At 45.5% G+C, this 17,398-nt stretch overlaps 1 protein-coding gene across 4 annotated transcripts in view; it reads left to right on the top strand.

The window, feature by feature from the left end:
* The window catches only part of MAPKBP1 (mitogen-activated protein kinase binding protein 1), a 58,126-nt gene that overhangs the window by 22,604 nt on the left and 18,124 nt on the right, over nucleotides 1-17,398 (top strand). For all 4 annotated transcript variants that reach the window (XM_006778067.2, XM_015557576.1, XM_006778066.2 and 1 more), the window contains exon 3: nucleotides 8,161-8,252. In XM_006778067.2, the coding sequence (XP_006778130.1) occupies nucleotides 8,161-8,252 (92 nt within the window). The remainder of the gene's footprint in view (nucleotides 1-8,160; nucleotides 8,253-17,398) is intronic.

Raw genomic sequence — 17,398 nt, 5'->3', positions numbered from 1 at the left:
TTAGCTTTTTCTTATCTGGGAAGCTCTTTGTCCTTTGATTCTAAACGATAGCTTTGCTGGGTAGAGTAACCTTGTCTTTCATCACTTTGAATATTTCTTGCCAATCCCTTCTGGCCTGCAAAGTTTCTGTTGAGAAATCAGCTGACAGTCTTATGGGTAACTAACTGCTTTTCTCTTGCCGCGTTTAAGATTCTGTCTTTAACCTTTTGCATTTTAATTATGATGTCTCTTGGTGTGGGCCTCTTTGGGTTCATCTTGTTTGAGACTCTCTGCACTTCTTGGACTTGTATGTCTATTTCCTTCATCAAGATAGGATAGTTTTCTGTCATTTTTTTCAAATAGGTTTTCAATTTCTTGCTCTCTCTCTTCTCCTTCTGGGAACCCTATGATGTGAATGTTGGTGTGCTTGAAGTTGTCCCAGAGGTTCCTTACACTCTCCTCATTTCTTTGGATTCTTTTTTCTTTTTGCTAGTCTGATTGGGTGATCTTTGCTTCCTTATATTCCAAATTGCTGTTTTGATTCTCAGCTTCATCTACTCTACTGTTGATTTCCTAGTAATTATTCTTCATTTCAGTTTGTATATTCTTCATTTCTGACTGGTTCTTTCTTATCCTGTTGAGGTTCTCACTAAATTCATTAAGCATACTTATAACCAGTGTTTTGGACTCTACGTCTAGTAGATCACCTGTCTCCATTTTGTTTAGTTCTTTTTCTAGAGTTTTGTTCTGTTCTTTCATTTAGGGCATGCTTCCTTATCTCTTCATTTTGGCAGCCTCCGGTGTTTGTTTCTATGTATTAGGTAGAGGTGCTACATCTCCTGGGCTTGGCAGCATGGTCTTATGTAGTAGGTGCTTTGTAGGATCCAGTGGCACAGTCTCCCCGGTCACCCAAGCTGGGGACTGGAGATGTACCTCTGTATGGGCTGTGTACACCCTCCTCTTGTAGTTGAGCCTTGACTGCTTTTGGCATGCCAATGGGAGGGATTTACTCTCAGGTTGATCAGCTGCAAGGACTGGCTGCAACCATTGACCACCAACAACTGTGGAGAATCAGTTGTGTAGGGTCCCATCGCACAGAGCAGGACTGACTTCAGGACAGAAAGCTGTCCCTCCAGTTCTTGACCTGAGTTTCTGGTGCCTGCTGAGTTCGCCCATTGGGTGTGTTGCTTGTGGAGGTGGTTGGGTGGTGCTTTGATGTGGTCTGAAGCTGTCCACTGGGTGGCTGGCTCTGGGGCCTCCTGGGAGATGGACAAAGTCAGTTGCTGCCTGTGCTCTCCCTGGGGTCACCCAGCATGAGCTACAAAGTGATCTGCAGATGGCTGCTATTTGTGCTGGGCTTGGAGTTGCCCAGGAAAGGCCAAGCTGTGAACCAAGGCTGGCTGCTGCCAGGCCTGGGGCCACTTAGTGAGAGGCATGGAGCCAGCTGAGGCCAGATGCTGCTTGTTTGGGAGATTTTAGGAAAGTCTGAAGCATGATGAACCAAGACGGCCATTTGTATGGAAAAGCCACTGGAAACAGTTTGATCAGGCCCATAAGTTGATGGGGCTGGTTCCCAGGGAATCACCAGGGTTGGGCAAACAGTGTGAGCCAGGATGATGGAGACTCAAATATGGTGCCTGCCTGCTGGCTCTGTGGGGTAGGGCTCAGAAAAGGAACAATAGCCTCTGCTGTCTGGGAGAAAGCTGTCCCTCCAGCTCTTGCCCTGATCCCAGACACTTCAGTTCCTCCCAGTATATCTCTGGTGCCTTTCAAGCTGCTTCCCCAGTTCTGGAACTCAGAGAAAGTGAGTCTAAGTCTGTTCATGGGCCTTTAAGAGGAGCCTTTAAGAGAGGCTGCCTGGAGCTGCCTCTGCCTCACTCAGCCTCAATCCCCTGCTAGATTTTAGAGCCAGAAGTTATGGGGACTTTTCTTCTCGACATCAAACCCTGGGTTGGGAGGCCTGGTGTGGGTGTAGGACTGCTGGGAGGCCTAGTGTAGGGCTTGGACCCCTCACACCTCAGAGGGGACCTCTGCAGCTGAGATACACTTCCCAATGTTTATCCACCACACGTGGGTGTGGGACCAGCCATTCTGCATCTCCACACCTTTACCAGTCTCAATGTGACTTTTTTATATCCTTAGTTATAGGACTTCCATTCAGATAGATTTCAGGCAGTTAGTTTTGAATGATGGGTCTTCCATAGGTTAATTTCTTTTTTTTGTTTGTTTTTGTTAATTCTTGCGGGATGATGTTTTTTCATTGATTTTTAGAGAGTGGAAAGGAGGGAGACGGGGGAGAGAGAGAGAAACATCATTGTGTCAACACATGGATTGGTTGCCTCCTGCACATGCCCCAAGTAGGGCGAGGAATTGAACCTACAACCCAGGTATGTGCCCTTGACTGGTAATTGAACTCTGACCCGTCAGTGTGTGGGCCAATGCTCTAACTACTGAGCAACACAGGCCAGGGCAAGAAACAAAATCTTTCTTAAGATCCCCATGTGCTTGTCCCATCTAGACATGGTTTTTGTGTCACAACCAGTTTTAGATTCTTTTTGGAGAGCAACTTTACTGGCCTGAAATACCACAGTTTTCCTGGACTTCTCATGTCTGGTATTTCACTGTTTCTGAAGACTCTGCCATGTTTTCATTTACTCATCAAATATTTATCAAGTACCCATTGTGTGCCTTGCATTATATAAATTATGTGCTAGGGATATACCAGTGAGGGATAGCTCTTTGCCTTCAAGGAGCTCATATTCCGATGGAGAAGACAGACAATAAGTATGTTGACAGAGATATAATCAGTGTCAGGTCACTGCCTGACTAAGTGCTATGAAGAAAAATAAAGCAGAATAGCCCTGGCTGTTTGCTCAGTGGTTAGAGTGCTGGCCCGCAGATGAAAGATTGTGGGTTTGATGTCTGGTCAAGGCATGTACCATGGTTGCAGACATGATATCCAACTCTGGTTGGGGCATGTGTGGGAGGCAACCAATCAATGTTTCTCTCTCTCTCTCCCCCACCCCCTCCCTTAACCTCTCTCTAAAAAAAAAAATCCTCAGCCCAGCTGGCGTGGCTCAGTGGTTGAGCATCAACCTATGAAGAGGTCACAGTTCGATTCCGGGTCAGGGCATATGCCTGATTTGCGGGCTGAATCCCTAGTGTGGGGCATGCAGGAAGCAGCCAATCAGTGACTCTCTCTCATCATTGATGTTTCTATCTGTCTATACCTCTTCCTTCCTCTCTGAAATCAATGAAAATATTTATATCAGATGAGTAAAATAAAATATAAAACATAATAAAAAAAATAAATAAAATAAAGCAGGATAAATTAGGCTTAGAGTGATAGCAGAAAAGCTAGTCTGGAAAGCCTTCTCTGAGCAGACCTTTGAGCCAAGCCCCCAGTGAACTAGCTCTGTGACTAGCTGAGATTAGAGCATCCAAGGAATAGCATATGCAAAGGACCTGAGGCTAGACTCCACTTGAGGTGCTTAAGGCAGCCAGGGTGATTGGGGTGGATGGAGTCAGTGAGAGGGAGAGTGTAGGAAATGAGGTCGGAGAGGTAGCCAGAGGCCAGATGATTTAGGTCCTTGTAAACTAGATCATCAAGTATTTGGATTTGAACTTAAAGATGGAAAGCCATTTGAAGGTTTTGAGCAGAGTAATGACATGTCCTCATGTATATTTTAAAAATATCATTGTGGCTTGCCATGTGGAAAAAGACGGTAGGGGGAAGGCATGAAGCAGAGAGAACACATGGGAATTACAACCACAGACCAAGTGAGAGATAATAGTTACTTGAACTCAGTGGTGTGTCGGTAAATGTTTACAGCTCCTGAGGGGGAAAAAGGACCTTGATATGTAATGTTCGCTGATTTCTATGGTGTAAGTACTCCCACCGTGGTGATTTCAAGCTACCAATGTGTTGTCACTGAAAGTGGAGATGGGAAAAGACGCATGATCAGCACTCACGAGCCAGTGCAAGCCAGTCCAGCATACCACTGCCGGAGCTTGTGCCCTTAGCCCAGTGGTTCTCAACCTTCCTAATGCCATGACCCTTTAATACAGTTCCTCATGTTGTGGTGACCCCCAACCATACAATTATTTTCGTTGCTACTTCATAACTGTAATTTTGCTACTGTTATGAATCGTAATGTAAATATCTGATATGCAGGATGTATTTTCATTGTTACAAATTGAACATAATTAAAGCATAGTGATTAATCACAAAAACAATATGTAATTATATATGTGCTTTCCGATGGTCTTAGGCAACCCCTGTGAAAGGGTCGTTCGCCCCCCAAAGGGGTCTCGACCCACAGGTTGAGAACCACTGCTTTAGCCTGTGGTGGGTTTGCAGGGAGGGTCCAGGTTTGTCTCCATTTTCTAGGGTAGATGGAAATCGTACTATGTTTTTAGAAAGAGAGGGTATGGAGAAGGTTATGAGAGGGAGAAAGTCAGTTTATAAAGTCCATCGTGATGGAGCCTGGAGCCTTGCAAAATAAGCCTAGATGTTGGAGCTTTCAGGAGCTCTGAACTCTCAGATCCTTTGAAAGTGGAGCTCAGCCCAAAACCTCCCTGCAAACAGGAAGCTGGTTTGAGTTAGAACATAAAATAAAAAGCAGCTGATGCCCCTGAATGTTTTCCCCCTCCTCTTCCTCTTCCACTGAGCCAAAGGAAATTGCCCCCCCCCCCCATCCCCTTTGGATAGCTAGTTGCTCAGAAAGCCGAAAAAGCCAAAACCAACAAATCCTTTGAAAATAGCCAAGTTTTGAGCCTAGGCAAACTCCTGCTGTGGGGTTTCCTGGCCCAGATGTTTGTACCCTGCTGAGAATGCCAGGAGGAAAGTGACTGGGGAACACAAAGGTGCCAGGGATCAGAGTCTGAAACCCAGGCCTGAAGATGGTCTGCAGGAGCGTTTCTCACACGGTAGCTTCCAGCCAGTTTGTAGGTCATGAAATCAGTAAAGTGGGCCACGACTAGAATTATTACTATTTACTTTATTATTATTATTATTTGTTGTTGTTAATCCCACCAAAGGATATTTTTTCATTGATTTTTAGGGAGAGTGCAAGAGAGAGGGAAAGACAGAAATAGTGATGTGAGAGAAACACACCGATTGGTTGCCCCTTGCACGAGCCCTGACCAGGGCCCGGGCCGGGGAGGAGCCTGCAACCAAGGTACATGCCCTTGACTGGAATCAAGCTGGGACGCTTTGGTCCACAGGCTGACGTTCTATCCACTGAGCCAACTGACTAGGGCCAGAATTATTTTTTAATGAAATAGAATACATAGAAAATAGAGTGTTACATTACTTATTACATACAGCTCTGCATGCAATAAGAGTAAGTATTGTTTTGTGCAAGTTTTATTTCAGTTTTAGCGCATGCACACACATACATGTGTCGTATATACTCGGTCATGAGGTAGGATGTGTTTCTTATTGTGGGTCATGGTCAAAAACCTTTGATAAATACAGGTCTTTACGCTCTGTGTAACTCACATCTCCTTCCTGCTTTAAACTGCTAGTGAAAGATCCAAGCTAGCTTCAGAATCAATTCTCTATGGAATTGGATCATCTACCCACAAAACACCTACGCAAATTCCTGTCTGAGGGAAGGGAAGCTGAGAATCAACAGACTCCTGTGATTCTTTGGGACCAAGCTGAAGCAAAGGGAGGGATTGATGCAAATTTGAATCCAAAAGATTTGTCTGAAATCAGATTATCTTGAAGAAATTAAGATTGAGCAGCCTTTTAGCTCAAGTGCACTTGATTTTATGACCATTCCCATCTATGTGGGCAATGTGGCCTCAGGCTTCTGTCTCTCTTTTCTGCAGTAGGCAGTTGGTACAGCAGAAATGTTTCTGAGCACGCCTCCCTCTAGGATAGCCAGAGGCACAATGTCAGGGTAGGGGGTGGTGCCCTGAACTGAGTGTCCCCCCCATTTCCCCGGGTTATTTTGTGCCCTGTGCTGCCAGTGCCCTGTGCTCAGCCCTTTCAGAAAGGTGGCTGGGTAAGTATGGAAGAAGGCATATGTTAAGGTACACTATCAAGAATGTGTTGCCCTTAAAAAAAAAGAAGACTGTATTGAAGGCCCATTTCTACATCAGGAAGGACGTTGGTATTAAGGAGAATATAACTACCATGCCTTCCAGTGCTTTGGCAAAACCTCAGATATGTGGCCTTCTGGCCAAGTGTCAGTGATTTCATATTGTTGTCAGAGTCATCAATGTATATGTTTGCTGTGGCTGAACCAAGAAAGAAGACATTTGTAGATTTCTACAGAAATTATGATTCCATGAAAGATTTTGAGGAGATGAACAAAGCTAGTATCTTGCAGAGTGCAAAGTGATGTTCAAATGTAAAGAATTTCTTTGGGTTGAATTCCATGGAAGTTTGTCACTGAACTGTGTTCTGAACTATGAAACATGAATATTGGGCATGGAATAGTTTTTCATATATAATTATACCTGATATATATATATATGATTTTTTTAATTGATTTCAGAGAGGAAGGTAGAGGGAGATAGAAAGATCAATGGCAAGAGAAAAATTATCAATTGGCTGCCTCCTGCATGCTCCTTACTGAGGATTGAGCCTGCAATCTGGACATGTGCCCTGACCGGGAATCGAACCATGACCTCCTGGTTCATAGGTCGATGCTCGACCACTGAGCTATACCAGCCAGGCAGGAATAGTTTTTCTTGATAAACAATTAACAAATTTTAAAAAATGCGTTGAGTAGGCTCAAATTAGTATACTAGGTTTGGTGCCTCAGACTGGCCCGAGGACAATTGGCAAGTGTGGTGCTGGTGCCCTGGAACTAGACTGCCTCTCCGTGAGGAGACTGAGAATCCATCCACATCTCCAAGAAGCACAGAAGACTCTTGGGGACCCTTCTGGGAAATAAGTTTTAACTACTATATCCCAAGATGTGGTTTTTGGCAGTCATAGGGCATTTCTTTCCAACCTAATTTAAACTAAAATGGTCTTTCAAGATAAGAATTTAAACAGGCCCTCTAGGAGTAGTTTGGTTTCTCCAGTTGAGACAGTAAGAGAGGAGTGACCCTAAAACTACCCTAATTGGTTCTGGGCTTCCCCTCTCTAGAAACTGGTCTGGACTAGGAGTAGATCACTCCGCCACAGATATGAACACCCATCAAGTGGTTCTGGTTCAGATTGCCCTCCGAGGGCCTCGGAGACTCTCTTAGCAGAGTTCAGTCTAGCTTGTTTACTTGACCATTCAAATCAGAAACCCATTCCTCTGAGCCAACGCCAGTGCAGGGAGTCCAGACAACACTAGAGGAGACTGGACTGGAGTGACAGGCAAGACATTTTGTAGCAAGGGGTAAGGTTCAGTGACAAGCGAGAGGCTTACAGGGCGATCTGAATTTCACATGGCATCATCTGGCAGAAAGATCAGTAAACTGAGGTTAGTTCAGTGTGCACTCTGGGGGCTGCAGACATGTGGGGTGACAATAGTAGTGATGAGAGTGATGGTGCATATCTTGTGTGAGCACTTGACACATGTTTCCCTTTCATCTCCGTGGGAGTTGGGGCTTAATGATAATAATTAGAGTACTCCCAGCATCTGTGCTTTGCAAACACAGCATTAAGCCATGTTTCTGCCTCCTGGGCTCATAGTCTGTAGGAACTGGCAGACATTTGGGTGGGGGCGGAGTCCTCTGATGAAGGGGAGAACGTGATGGAATGCAAAGACCAGGGATATTATTAGTCCCCTAATTGATACCTAACATTTTTCTGGCCCTTGGTAGATCAGAGTGGCCTTTCTTTCATGCCTGCCAAGTCATGAAGATCAGTGACCTCTCCTGAGTATCATCCACCCAAGAGCCAGTCTGGGGACCTAAGGCTTTATCTTGTAAACGGGCCTTTATGGATTGGGGGAGTGCTTTTTCCGCTGTGGCATGAGCAGAGCTTAACCCCTTCATTTTCATTCCCGTGGTATCAGCAGATTGAGCCCTGTTAAAAGGCAGTGGTGCACACTGGCTTTTCCCCATGTGATCAGGTGGCCTGGGAACCTGAAAGAGTCAGTAGCCCATTCTCCTGAAGACAGGGGCATTAGGAAAGTAGTACTACAGGATGGTCCCGAGTACCTTTAATACTTCCTTTCCAACCCCACTCTGTCCATAACACGTCACTTCTCTGTCTTGCTCTAACAGGTGACCTTGGAAAAGGTGCTTGGAATAACAGTGTCCGGAGGCAGAGGACTTGCCTGTGACCCCCGGTCTGGTTTAGTTGCCTACCCAGCTGGGTAAGTACCTTGGAAGAGGGCTTATTGCATGGGGAGTTCATAGCCATGCTAAACTAGTTGGGATGGACAGGGGTTTTCTGGTGTCTTCTGGGAGATACATCCAGGTGAATGTTCTGGTGCCATTTTTGTAAAGGAGTTACAGCTCCAGGTAAAGGCTCTAGGTTTTTGGCTATCCATTCCCACCAACACATATAGATTGAAATTTTATATTATATATAGCTCCAAATACCATCTTTAATATCTACCTTGTAGTAATTTTTAAAAACAGCGTTATCGAGATATAATATATATATACCACACAATTCACCTGTTTAAAATGCACAACTCAGCCTGGCTGGTGTGGCTCAAATGGTTTGAGCATCGTCCCGTTCACCAAGAAGTCGCTGATTCTATTCCTGGTTGCAGACTCAGTCTCCAGTAGGAGGGGTACAGGAAGTAGCCAGTCGATGTTTCTATCTCTTTCTCTCTCACTCTCTAAACAAAAATCAATAAAAGCATATTTTAAAAAAATTAAAATACACAATTCATTGGCTTTTAGTATAACCTCAGAGTTATGCAGCCATCATCACAATCAATTCTAGAACACACTCATCACCCTAAAAAGAAACCCCATACTCTTTAGCAGTCACTCTCCATTTCCCCCTAAGATCTCCAGCCTTCAGCAACAACTAATCTATGTTCTATCTATATAGATTTGCCTATTCTGGATATTTCATATAAATGGAATCATACCATACTTGGCCTTATGTGACTTTTTTCATGGTTCATACATGTTGTAACAGGCACCAGAACTTCATTCCTTTCTATGGCCAACTAACCTTCCATTAAAGATAAAGTACCACATTTTATCTCTTCATCAGTTGATGAGCATTTAACCATTGTTTCCACTTTTTGGCTATTATGAAAAGTGCTGCTCTGAACATTTGTCTACTCTAGTCACTTTGAGAGATGTCAGTGCTGTTAAAGTAAGAAACATTCAAGCCTGTAAAGAATTTTTGTGAGTTTATTTGAGCCAAACTGTTCACAATTGCCAGGAAGCAGAATCTCAACGTATTGAGATAATGCTCCAGAGAATGGTAGTTTTTCACCTATTTTTAGACATTGTAATCAAAGCAGGAGATGTAAGTGGGTTACATGAAATCCGTTGGTGATAGATTAGGAGGCAGAGAAAGCCAAGCTGGGAAACATCTGGGGTTGGATAAAAAGAAAAATGATAGACACATGCTTCTTTTACATAGGTGGGTCCAGGATAGTTAACATCCAACAATTAACATGATAACAACAACATTGAGGGAATCTGTGGCCTGGGTCCTGGTACCATTTGTTGTGTCCTGAGGGGTCTGGAAAAAGGGAAGTTAGAAGTTACCCTGACATTCCATAGGTATGTTATCTTAGATGCAAAAAGACAGTAGTCTCAGTAAAGATCAAAAATTGATCTTTATCAGGGAAGATACTGGCCTAGGACATGACTACCCACTATAACTTGCTTTTTAATAAAAGGTTTTAATTTCAAATAATCCTTTGTGGTTACTTTAGGTCTATGAGTTTGCAAGGCTGCCACGCAAGCCTCCTCTGTCTGAGTTAGTCATGTTAGCCTGTGGCCCCTTTTTGTCTACAGTGCCATGGAAGAAAAGTAGGGTTCTGGGCTGTTCTTTCCCTTGCTGTCTTTTCACTCCTCTGCTGCCACAGGCGAGAAGCCCTCAGCCAGCACTTCTTTAGGCTTTTGCAAAAGTGTTTCTTTTGGAGGCTTGGGGCCCCTCCTGCTTCTGGTTCTGTCAGCCTCTTTTCTTTGCTCCTGGGCACAGGAACAGAAAATGGGAAGTCCACTGCTCTCGAGACCTCTCTTGCCCCACCCTCAGATTGGGAATGCCAAGGTCTCCAGTGTGAGTTACATAGTGTGAGTTGCACAGTGTAGGTTTTGTACCAGATATGATTTTTATGTACCAGATATGATTTTCATAGTCTTATTATTCCGTCAAAAAAGCTACCTTGTCAAGAACTTATTCTGTGCCAGGCACTTTGTTAAGCGTTCTACAGGAGTTATTTTATTTATTGCTCGGAGCAGCCCTGTGAGGTTGGTACTATTATCGTCCTATATTTTAGAAACTAAGCTTCAGAGAACTTAAGCAGTTCGCCAAGGCCACACAGCTAGTGTCTGTATTGGGATTCCAACTCAAGTAGTCTTGACTGCAGAGCTCTTACTTTTTTAAAAATCCTCACTCGAGGACATGCTTATGAGAGAGAGAGAGAGAGGGAGAGAGAGAGAGAGAGAGAGAGAGAGAGAGAGATCAGTGTATCAATGTGAGAGAGAAACATCAATCGGTTGCCTCCCATATGTACCCTGACTGGGGATGGAGCCTGCAACCTTTTGGTGTGCGGGACTACGCTCCAAACAGCTGAGCGACACTGGCCGGTGCAGCTCTTTTCACACGGGGGAAGACCACATTTTCTGCTCATTTTTTAAAGCTGCCTACTTACCATCTGAATGAGAAATGCCCATTTTATGGTCATCTCAGTCTATGCCAAGGAGACTTCTGCCCCTGGGTTCTGGGTCAGTGTCTCTCCTGAGTGACCCTCTGACATTTGCTATCTGGTGGGGATGCTGTGGGAGCTGCACTGGCTTTATACCCTGCAGAGGCTGAACTGGCTTCCTTCTCGCCCTCTAGAAGCAAGTTGATAAATGACTTCTGTTGCTGGATACCCTGTACAGCCTGCCTCAGGGGAATTCCGCTCGTGCCTGCCTCTGCCTGGGAAAGCTAGGTTCCTTCTTGTTGGAGGTGGGGCGGGCTGGCTAGGAAAGGCCTGGGCTTCTGCTCAGTGCATGCTGAGCCCTGTGCTCTGCCCTTGGAATTGTGGAGCCCTGCTCCCCCTCTCATCCCCATACACCCCAGGCCTGGTGCCTTTAAGGGTGTGTGCTTCTGTTGAAGGGCAGGCCCCAGCCTGGCTCATGTGCCTGCCAGTCATTATCCTTCCAGGCGCTGCATGGAAGATCCCTGCTGTGACCCTGGTAGATTTCCTCAGTGTGCTTGTCTTGGGCCAGCCTTGAGCAGTGCCCCAATCTACTCCCTGACTTTTTGATTTCCTAGAACTTTAAGTACTCTCTTTGCAAGTGGCCCCTTTCTGGTTGTTTAGTTTTGCTCTACGCTGGAGCTCCCTGATGTGCCTCTGGAGCATCTGGGGGCCACCAAGCAGCTCCTTTTCCTCCCTCCCTCCTCTCTTCTCTTCCTATCTGGTGATCCTAACACCCCCACCCCACCCCCACTCTCTTCTTCTGACTGATCTTGTTCTAGGAACAGCTCAGGTATCCTAGAAACAAGAAGAGAAACACACACACACACACACACACACACACACACACACACAGATCACACACACAAAAAGAAGAGAAACCAAGCTCAGAAATTTCTCCCAGAGGCCTAGAGGCAATTATCAAACCAAAACAAAGTTTTCTGGAAGGAAATGAAACAGCTCAGGGAGGGTGGAGTAGAGGAGGATGTGTGTCAGGCAGAGGTGGGCTGAAGTCTAGGCAGAGACCCGTCAGTTTTAGCGGCTCCAGCATCTCTTCTCCAGAGTTCTCCTTTTCCTGTTGTCTTCCCCACAGGAAGGCTACCCCTCACCTGTCACACTTTAAGCCCCCTGCCCTAGGAAACCAGGCTGGTCCCCAGAGAGCCCCTTTGAATACTAGTTTAGTTGAACACCCATAATTGACTTGGGCCCTTCCTTAGGTGGCTTGGTAGAAGGTTCAGGGGCTTTAGAGCCTACTATAGCCCCTGTTGCTACTGTGAAGCCAGGCAGTTTGAAACCGGACACAAACAGGTCCAGGCCACCTGTCACTACTTGAGCCAAATTAAACTAAGACAAGGTTGAACCATATATGAGCCTTTATTCCAATAATGCCAGCAGTATGGAGAGAGCAGCAGGTATCCTGTAAATTCTGCTGTAACCTCCCCTACTGGCCGACTGATTAGATATGGATAAGGAAGAAAGGCTACATGCAAGGGAGGCAGGATAAGGGCTGCAAGATCTGTGGTCCCTGTGTCTCCTTCCAGGATTTTGAAGTCAGATAACAGGGTAGTTAATTCTCTTAATTCTCTAAAAAACAGCTCCTCCCGTTCCTGGAACTGGAGAATGGTCAGCATTCCTGGGGCAAACACCTTGAGGGGGTGAGGGTCCAGGCACAGCAGCCAAATCAAAAACTTTCTCATCCTTGGTTTGTTCTCAAAATATATTTTCTTTTTTTGAGTAATAGATCTATCTGGGCTTCGAGGCATCTCTTTTTTTTTTCACAGCCCTGTTTTTCCCCTTGCAATCCTTCAGTTTCCCAGGGTCTGTAAGAAAACCCTATAGTTTGTAAGTTTGTAAATAATCATTAACCCCTTCCCCGGCAGAAACGTGTATACACGTTTTCACAAAATGTTCTTTTTTCAGTCGTCGATGAGTATACTCGTCTAAAACTTTACCTTCAAAAACCAGCTACATACGTACCATTCTAAATAATTTCATCTAGAAACTTTCTGAGGAAATACTATTCTTAACCACAAAAATGGGAAGAAAAAATAATTACAAACTGTTTTCATAACCAGCATCAAAAATACTATATAGAACCAAAATAAAAAAATTAGTCTGAAAAAGAAACGTTTTTAACAAAAAAATTGTTGGGGAAGGGGTTAAACAACTGCGATCCTATGCTTGTGGAGTGCCCTTCCCCCTATCAAGTTCTGAGAAAGGGTTTCTCTTGTCCCCCAGTGCCAGGGCCTGGCCTGGGTGAATGCTATGAGCCGAGGAGTTACTGGAGTGCGAAGTGTCCTGGAAAGGTGACTGGCCCTATCCTAGCTAAGAGGAGAGGAAACTCAGCTCTCCTGAGAGGCCCTTCAGTTACTTAGTCTGTGTTGGAATTTATGCTGAGATCCCCAGCTTCAAAGCACTGGACCAGGTGTGAAGCCACAGAATTTGCTTCTGAACTGTGTTCTAGTGACATCTGAACTGAAGGAGCATAGAACTACCTTCTTATTCTCTGTGGCAAGCCCTGTGTAGGGGCCACTGGGTAAACCTGAGAGGAAAGGATGCCTGACTTGGTGCCCTGAGGGATGGGAATCATGTGAATAAGGTATATAGGGTCTTTGTGGGGTTTAGGTTCAAGAAGGGCAAGCAAACAATAAGCATATCTATATATATAAAAACCTAAGTGACCATTATGACCAAACAACCAGTCACTATGACGTGCACTGACCACGAGGGGGCAGACGCTCAATGCAGGAGCTATACCCTGGTGATCAGTGCGCTCCCACAGCCAACCTTTCGCAGCCAGCCAACCTCCCGCTCTCCCTCCCCCCGGCCAACTGGCCCCATTGGCCCTGATTGGGACTAGGCGAGACAGCCCCCATCAGACTGATTGCTGGCCAGACCAGGGGTGGGCAAACTTTTTGACTCGAGGGCCACAATGGGTTCTTAAACTGGGCCGGAGGGCCGGAACAAAAGCATGGATGGAGTGTTTGTGTGAACTAATACATGTTAACACTGCTGCTGGTGAAGGAGCGGAGGGGAGAGCAAGAGAACCCTCCACTCTTTCGGCTCCGTGGGCCGGATAGAACAGCTGAACAGGCCGGATCCGGCCCATGGGCCATAGTTTGCCCACGGCTGGGCCAGACCAAGGGACCCCACCCGTGCACAAATTCGTGCACCTGGCCTCTAGTAAACAAATAAATGAGCGAGATAATATCAGAGAGTGACGAGTGTTCCAAGAAAATAAAACTGGGTGATGTAAGAATCAACATGTGAAGATCGACACCGAAGTGTTCCCAGTGGAGGAAACCTCAAGTGCAAAGGTCCCAAGGAAAGGAGGAATACATCCACTTGTTTGAGGAGCTAAGTAGCATGGTGGCTAGACCATAGTGACTGAGAGGAGGAGGCTCAGACACGGCCACTTTGACTTGGCTTGTACGTCTTGCAGCTCACAGATTCACCTCTTGTTCTGGAAGAAAATATGTTTAGAGTCCGCAGACTGGTTATTACTGTGGATGAAAGGGGCCCCATGCTGAGTTATGATGGCCTAGCCCTAGGCTGGCATCTCTCTGACAAGGTCAATCTTACCTTAACTGAGCCTATTGTCTTTTTGCATCTAAGATAGCATACCTGTGAAATGTCAGAGTAACTTGTAACTTCCCTTTCTCCAGACCCTGGACCCCTCGGGCACAACCAAATACACCGGGTGCCAGGATGGAGACCACAAATTCCTTCATTGTTATTGTTATCGTGTTAATTGTTGACTGTTAACTATCCTGTACCCACCTAAGTAAAAGAAGTATGTGTCTATCATTTTACTTTTTATCCAATCCCAGAGGTACCCCCTCCCCTATGCTTTGCTTTCTCCTGCCTCCCTAGTCTATCACCAGTGGATTTCATGTAACCCATTTACGTCTCCTCCTTTGAATGTAATGTATAAAACAAGGGGAAAAACCACCGTTCTCCGGAGCATTATCCCAATCCATTGAGATTTTGCTTCCTGGCAATTGTCGACAGTTTGACTCAAATAAACTCACCAAATTTTTTTTACAGGCTTGAATGTTTTTTACGTTAGAATTAAAACGCCTTGGTGGCGGTGGGGTGGGGATGGGGTTCATAAAGTGTCCCAGAAACAGATGCCTTGGGTTTCATGGCCTGGCCTAAGAGGGTTACTTATTTGGAAAGCTTTGGAGTCCAGGTATCTAAAGAGGACCACAGCCAAGGATGCACTAGGAAACAGCCTAGCCCAGGGGTGGGCAACCTTTTTGTGAGTGCGTGCCAAAACCAGCAAAATCTCTGACTCAAAATTCTTCTGCGTGCCAACTCTAATTTTTTGATATGCACAAGCTACTACTTTCATCCGTCAGGCTACTCCTATTACGAGACTTAACAAAATTCATCACTGAGAACAAAGATTCACAAGCGTATGTGGATGAAACCAAAACACTGGTCGGATTTAGGAAGGCAGGGAGAGTTAAGGCAGAGGCATTGAAATTGCTCTTCCCCTCGCTCGTCAATCCATGTCTGTGGTCTTTAAGATAACTTAAAGAGCATCTGGGGGCCACCAAGCAGCTCCTTTTCCTCCCTCCCTCCTCTCTTCTCTTCCTATCTGGTGATCCTAACACCCCCACCCCACCCCCACTCTCTTCTTCTTACTGATCTTGTTCTAGGAACACCTCAGGTATCCTAGAAACAAGAAGAGAAACATACACACACACACACACACAAAGAAGAGAAACCAAGCTCAGAAATTTCTCCCAGAGGCCTAGAGGCAATTCCCCTGCCTCAGATAATTAGTTATTTATCTAAGATGCACTTACACTGAATTTATCTGAAAAATAAAAAAGTCGATATTAAGAAAAAATTGTAAATGGAAGATTATAAGAGAGGGTTTCGCGTGCTAGCAAAAGTTACTGGCGTGCCATGTTTGGCACTCGTGCCAGGGGTTGCCCACCCCTGTCCTAGACGCATTATCTATTAGAATAATTAAAGCTATAAGATTTCCCCTTTGGGGGTGAATCTGGAGGGACAGTTTGTAATTGCACACCTTGATGAGGACCCTAATGAGTCACCGGTATCCAGCAAGTCCTATATGGGATGCTGTAAGGGTGCCTGCTGACTCCCTGATAGCCCTGTCCTTGTGACCTTCTTCAGTCTCACAACAATTCTTTGAGGTAGATATTATTTCTGTTTACAGATGAGGAAATTGAGGTTCAGAGAAGTTAAGGAATATGCCCAAGATCACACAGTATGCTAGCAGACAGGTCTTTCTGACCACAGTTTTCTTGTTTCCATCATTTCATTGCCCTCAAACATCTGTGTCTTAAAAGCCTGAGATGTGGAGAATCCTGGACCTGCTGTAGGTCCCTAGTTCACAGGCCTGCTACTTAAGAGGTTCCTTGGCAGTCAGGGCTTTGAGAGTTGGTAGCTAGAAGCATAAATATTTATTCACTCATTCAGAAATATTTATTGGGTGCCTATCTTCTAGGCCCTGTGGGTGTAACAGTAAATAAAACATAAAAATCACCTTCACAGAGCTGGCAATCTACTGATGAAGTTAACTGTGTAGAGTATTAATGTGTGTTATGGAAAAAGTATAAGCAATGCGCATTGAAAAGGAATAGGGAATACGGGGCTGTGAAGCTGTAATGTTAAATAGGGCTCGAGAGTGACATGTGAGCAAGGTTTGAGGGAGTCACCTGATTGTACTTGGTCTGAAAGAAGAAATTGTAAAGCACAGGGCCTCTGCTCGAACCTTCTGTGTCTTGCTCCCTGTGTGTGCTGCTGCATTCATTGCTCGTCCCAGGGTTTGTTTGTTTCTGCCTTCTGGAGGATGGAGAGTGGTAGGAGGCAGATCGTGTGGGAATGCTGGGCTCTTTGTGATGGCAGCAGGCCTGGACCTGTCCAGGGGAGGGGGTTGTTGAGGGTTGGCTTTTTCTGATTCAGAGAAGTTCCTGGGCAGAGAGCCCAGCACCTGGTACTGGTGCTCCATGTGACTCCCCGGCTCAGGCCCGAGGGACTGAGGCCTTACTGTCCTTCTGTGGGAGTGAGCAGTCTCCCCACACCTGCACCCTGGGGTTCTGAATTACGGGACTCAGCTGGTTGGGCCAGCTCAGCCCTTGTCATGTTGAGGATTTCAGCCAGCACTGCTGCCAGGGCCTGTGGAGATGACTGCCTGCTCTGTTGGGCTGGGTCAAAGGACTAGGAGGCCAAGGGCCAAATATCATGCAAACTGAGCCCCACCCTCTCTGCCTAGCAGACTGAGGAGCTTGCTCAAAGGTTAAAGAAGACTGAGAAGACACCCACACAGTGTTTTGTTGTAGTTAATCCTCACTCAGGGGTATTTTTTCCATTGATTTTTTTGTTTGTTTGTTGAGAGAGTGTCCGGGAGAGAGAGGGAGAGGAGAGAAGGGAGAGGAGAGAAGGGAGAGGAGAGAGAGAAACACCGCTTCCCATAACCACACCCCTCAAATCCTTCCCCACTGTTTTCTTTCTCCTTCTCTCCCCATCTCCTAACCTTTCCTGTTCTCCTTTCCTCACTCCTTTCTCCCTTTACTTTTTAAATGTATATATATTCAGAGAGGAAGGAAGAGGGAGAGAGAGAAACATCAATGATGAGAGAGAACCATTGATCGGCTGGCTGT

Source organism: Myotis davidii, unplaced genomic scaffold (assembly GCF_000327345.1).
Source record: "Myotis davidii unplaced genomic scaffold, ASM32734v1 scaffold46, whole genome shotgun sequence".
NCBI lineage: Eukaryota > Metazoa > Chordata > Mammalia > Chiroptera > Vespertilionidae > Myotis > Myotis davidii.
Note: the sequence above shows the minus strand (reverse complement) of the source record. Positions and strands in the feature narration are given on the sequence as shown.